Source organism: Otolemur garnettii, unplaced genomic scaffold (genome assembly GCF_000181295.1).
Source record: "Otolemur garnettii isolate 467f Iridium unplaced genomic scaffold, OtoGar3 scaffold00076, whole genome shotgun sequence".
In the NCBI taxonomy this organism is placed as follows: Eukaryota; Metazoa; Chordata; class Mammalia; order Primates; family Galagidae; genus Otolemur; species Otolemur garnettii.
Genome location: NW_003852471.1, coordinates 4,593,172 through 4,597,829, shown reverse-complemented (window position 1 = coordinate 4,597,829; position 4,658 = coordinate 4,593,172). Strand labels below are relative to the sequence as shown.

Genomic DNA, 4,658 nt, shown 5'->3' with positions numbered 1-4,658 from the left:
AGAGAGAGAGAGAGATGTGTTCTGCCCAGAGCAAAGACTCTTGATTATTTTAGCTACAAATGAAATGAGTATGGGTGAAAATGTTAACATGTTGTACCCATATATTTTACACATATTCAGTGTCACAATAAAAATGTACTTTTTGCTGGTTGTACTTAAGAATGTATCAGAGGACTTGTGTAAAGTTCATAGACTTTTCAAAAATGAAAATCTAATTCCTTAATGTTTCCTGACTCATTTAAAATTTTACAGGAAACCAGTTTTGATTTGTAAGACAAAAGATAGTCTTTTACTATAACCGGTAGGATTTTTACCATATAAAAAACCAAAACACCTGGGGAATAAGTATCATCACTTGCATGTGCTGTTTTCAAAATATAGAACCACTGACTTATCCATTTGTACCATAGAAACTTCTGAAGTTGTCCAGACTCACTGTGGGACAGAGATCTTGTATTTGTTCTTGTTTCCCCACTGTGCCTTCCATTCAAATCTGTGAATTACATACTAACTGGAGCATGACTAAAGACGGTGGCTCTTGACAGACTTTTGGCCGGTATCATAAATAAATAAACTTTGAGTTTTGAATATGATTTTTAAATTTGACTTTCTTTGGTAATCAAGCGGAATCTTAAATGGTTTTCAAATTTTTTTTTAAATAGAGGTAGGTTCTTAGAACATTTAGTTAAAACAATACTACCCTTTAAGGAATCTGTATTAACTACCCACTATTTTTTGCCTTAGTTTTTATTTTGACCCTAAACCAACCAAGAGTAGATAATTTAGAGAATGAATGAAAAACCTTATAATCTTATGAGGATTTCATAATGCTATAAATCTTTTTCAGGTGCACATTGGTTTTGTTAGTGGAAAGTCTCTCTCAGTGGAGACCAGTGAGACTTAGGATACTAAATCATGCTATCACTAAAGTTAATATGTGTACATGTGTGCACAAAGTATAATCAGAAAGAAAAGATGAACAAGGATAAATCCAAGAGCATTAGAGTGAAATACTTCCAGTACAGACTTGAGTTAATTCTTTCAGGAACTTAGTCTAGATGTATATATTTAATTAGCATAACTTGGACAGCATAAGATTAATGCTTTAACTTGTTTGCAGGAGTTTAAAAAGCTGGTTTCTGTTGCCAATAGTTGGTTGGAAGGGAAAATGGAGATGCCACAAATAAAATTTTTTGGATGTGCAAAACAGTCTTGATTTTATTTCTTACAAACTATAGGACTCCAAGCCCCCTGATCCTTGATCAGAACTACATTAACACCAAAAATCAAGTTATCAAGGCAGAAAGGAGGGTGCTAAAGGAGTTGGGATTTTGTGTTCATGTCAAGCATCCCCATAAGGTGAGTTGTACAGAAATTACATTTGTAAGTATTAGGGCTTTCCTTAAAATTCATATTGTGTTTATATGTGAGAGTTAACACTTGGTTTTAAAAAGCATTCTTTAGGATATTAAAAATGGAAGTCAAAAAGACAGATTCAGATCTTCATTCACTCTTAAATTGTTTGCTGATAGTGAAGTTTTCTTTTTTTTTTTTTTTTTTTTGCTTCTGCGGTTAAGTTCCAGTTTTCACACCTAGAAATTGGAGTTTGTGGAATATGTCATTCCAAAGAATAATGTAGAAGTACCTGTCACATTTCTTGTCACGTGGTAAAATGTTCTTCCATTATTGGAAATCCATGAATTTCTCTCAGTATCTCTTGGCTTCCTTATAAATATAAGTGGTTGTGACGGTCGGTGTCTAGGTACGGGACTACCTGGGATAGAAACATACCTTGAAAAATACGATGAAATAATCTTAGATAGTGCCCATTATGTAGTAAAGTGTTCACGGAAAATAATCTTTTAATTGGATTAACTACCTTTTCTATATAATTTTAGGATATAATTCTAAACAACTTTTATAAAATCTAGTAACATTTATAATAACTAACATGAAATCTCAGCTACATTTTAGGTTGGTCTGTATTATCTATACAGAATTATAACTTTTAATGTTTTCAATTTTTTCATTGAATTCTGTACTCTGGAAGAACCACCAATATGCTAAATTGAGTTTTTTTCCTTGTCCTTCAGATCATTGTTATGTATTTACAAGTCTTAGAATGTGAACGTAACCAAACCCTGGTTCAAACTGCCTGGTAAGTTGCTTTTTTACCTTTCTTTCCTAGCCAGGAAAACAGAAGCAGAAATAAAGTAAGTTTCATTCTCCCTTTTCAAAATAATGACATAAGTTTGTTTTGGGGCTTTTTGTTTTTGTTTGTTTGTTTGTTTTTTAATCAAAAGGTACATAATGCTTATTTCTGCTTCCTGTTTTCTTGGCTTGACTAATTACTTTTAATGGAGAACTCAATTTAACTTTGTTCTTTTTTCTACTCTTTGATTAAAGGGTAGTCCATGATGGTAAGTCATAGAACTCTGCCCTCTGCACTTCAGCCCATGACCTCAGGATGGCCTGATTGGCTGCCCTGCTCTCCAGCCAATCCAGTGCAAGCTCTCATCCGAGATTCACTGAAGTGGTCCATATCCATCTGGCAGCATCTTCTAGTTCTGTCGGGGTGTCAAAAGGATTTGTATATTTGCTTCTAGAAGTAACTATTTGACATGCCTATGTATTTAATGTATACCTGTAACTATCAAAATGAGTAGTTCATTTTTGATAGATTTGTTGTCCAGCCATTATGAATTATAAAATGGTTTTTATTAGGAGTTTGACTAAATTTCTACTTTTAGTGTGTATACCATGAAGTCTACAACTTGCTGCTTAAAGTGCACACCAGTTCCATACTGGGTTAATTCATAGCTACTGGGCTATATTGCAGGCAATAATATTAGAAGTAAAAATATTTATTTTTAAAAAGATATTACTATTAGACACTTTAGAATTTAGATTTTTTGATTTGCAGATGTGACTTGGAGTGCTGGCTTATTTAAAGGTCAAGCAAGGAGTTTGGTTCAGCCACAACTGTTTTCATAAGACTGTTCATGTGAAGGGTTTAAGTGAAGTAATTTTTACGTTCTGGACTTTTTAGCAAGATGTCCTTTTTTATAATTGACATGCTTCTTTTGGATTCAGTAAATATTAGTAATAGAAAAGTCTCACTGCTTTTATAAAATGCATGACATTTTTAGTATGTGTTCTATAAAATGGATTTTAGTAGTTTTTATGGGTAAAGATTTTTAAGAAATAGTTCATTTAATTTTAGTTTAATCTTTTATTAATCTTTTAAATGACATGTAAACTTTATTAGTTTAGGAATATTGTGGGGAGGGCTCACTAATAAAAGTCTAGCACTTTATTAACTGAAATAGTTTATTGCTGTTATTTATACATAGTCACAAAAAGGTATGTAAACAAGACCATTGTGTGTGTTTATTGCTCTTCACTTCTTATCTAGAAATTCTTAAGTACTTTAGTTTTTTTTCTATTGTTTTATTTTTTCCCCTTTAATTGAGATGGGGTATCTCTGTCATCCAGGCTGCTCTTAAACTCCGGGGCTCTCAAGCCTTGTCCCACCTCAGCCTTAATGAGTGTCTGGGATTACGGGTGCATGCTACTGTGCCTGGTCAGCTCTCTTTACATAAATGTAATTTGGTGGGTACTTAACTGAAAATACCTTTTTACCCCTGTTACGGTACTTTGAGTTACTGGAAAAAACTTAGTTAATACTGCTTTTTATTGTGGATAAAGGAGAGATGGTCAATAATTAATGGCTTGAAGTATTGTTGGAGTGGTTTATCATTTCTGAAACCAATCATACCAGAATTGACTTTAAAAGCATTGCTTTTTATAGAAGTATGTTAAAGAACTTTAGGAATAATTTCTGTTTGGATAATCATGTGGACTAATGTTAAAGGGCTTTGCTCATATATAGGAAAACTAAAAAATGGTTCTTGTGTTAAATTCTTTGATTTTTTTTTTTTGAGGTAAGAATTGTCATATTCTAAAATAACAAAGATGTGAATAAATAAGAGAAGAAAAAAGAATAAAGTAGATTGAGTCTCCAATTTTATGTAAGCTTCGGAAGAACTGTTTTGTTTACATACAAGCTTACAGTTGAAATATTTTTCAGGAATTACATGAATGACAGTCTTCGAACCAATGTTTTTGTTCGATTTCAACCCGAGACTATAGCATGTGCTTGCATCTACCTTGCAGCTAGAGCACTTCAGGTAAGCGTATATTACCTATTTTATTTTGTAGGATAAATCACAAAGATTTCCAGTGGTTCCACTAAAAACAAGCTAAGATTGAAACCATTTTGTTTTTGTGGTTTAGATTCCATTGCCAACTCGTCCCCATTGGTTTCTTCTTTTTGGTACTACAGAAGAGGAGATCCAAGAAATATGCATTGAAACACTTAGGCTCTATACTAGGAAAAAGGTACTTTCTGTCCACCCAAGTTTGTACTATCATTCTGAATGCTAAGAATTTTCTGTAAGGGAGAAATAACTAATTTCATTTTCATCCAATAGCCAAACTATGAATTGCTGGAAAAAGAAGTAGAAAAGAGAAAAGTAGCTTTACAAGAAGCTAAATTAAAAGCAAAGGGATTGAATCCTGATGGAACGCCAGCCCTTTCAACCCTTGGTGGATTTTCTCCAGCCTCCAAGCCATGTAAGATAATGCTTTGAATTAAG

The 4,658-nt window shown here is 33.0% G+C and overlaps 1 protein-coding gene across 6 annotated transcripts in view; it reads left to right on the top strand.

The window, feature by feature from the left end:
- The window catches only part of CCNL1 (cyclin L1), an 11,265-nt gene extending 6,613 nt beyond the window's left edge, over positions 1 to 4,652 (top strand). For 2 of the 6 annotated variants that reach the window (XR_001161471.2, XM_012807831.2), the window contains 3 exons: positions 1,239 to 1,359; positions 2,094 to 2,158; positions 2,407 to 3,711. Coding sequence is in view for 2 of the 6 variants with exons in the window: in XM_012807831.2 (XP_012663285.1) it covers positions 1,239 to 1,359; positions 2,094 to 2,158; positions 2,407 to 2,431 (211 nt within the window). In the remaining 4 variants the exon portion in view is untranslated. Of the gene's footprint in view, positions 1 to 1,238; positions 1,360 to 2,093; positions 3,712 to 4,090; positions 4,191 to 4,296; positions 4,402 to 4,493 lie in introns of those variants that run through there. The other 4 variants (XM_023515659.1, XR_001161469.2, XR_001161470.2 and 1 more) reach the window with 4 other exon arrangements.
- The last annotated feature ends 6 nt before the right edge of the window (positions 4,653 to 4,658 follow it).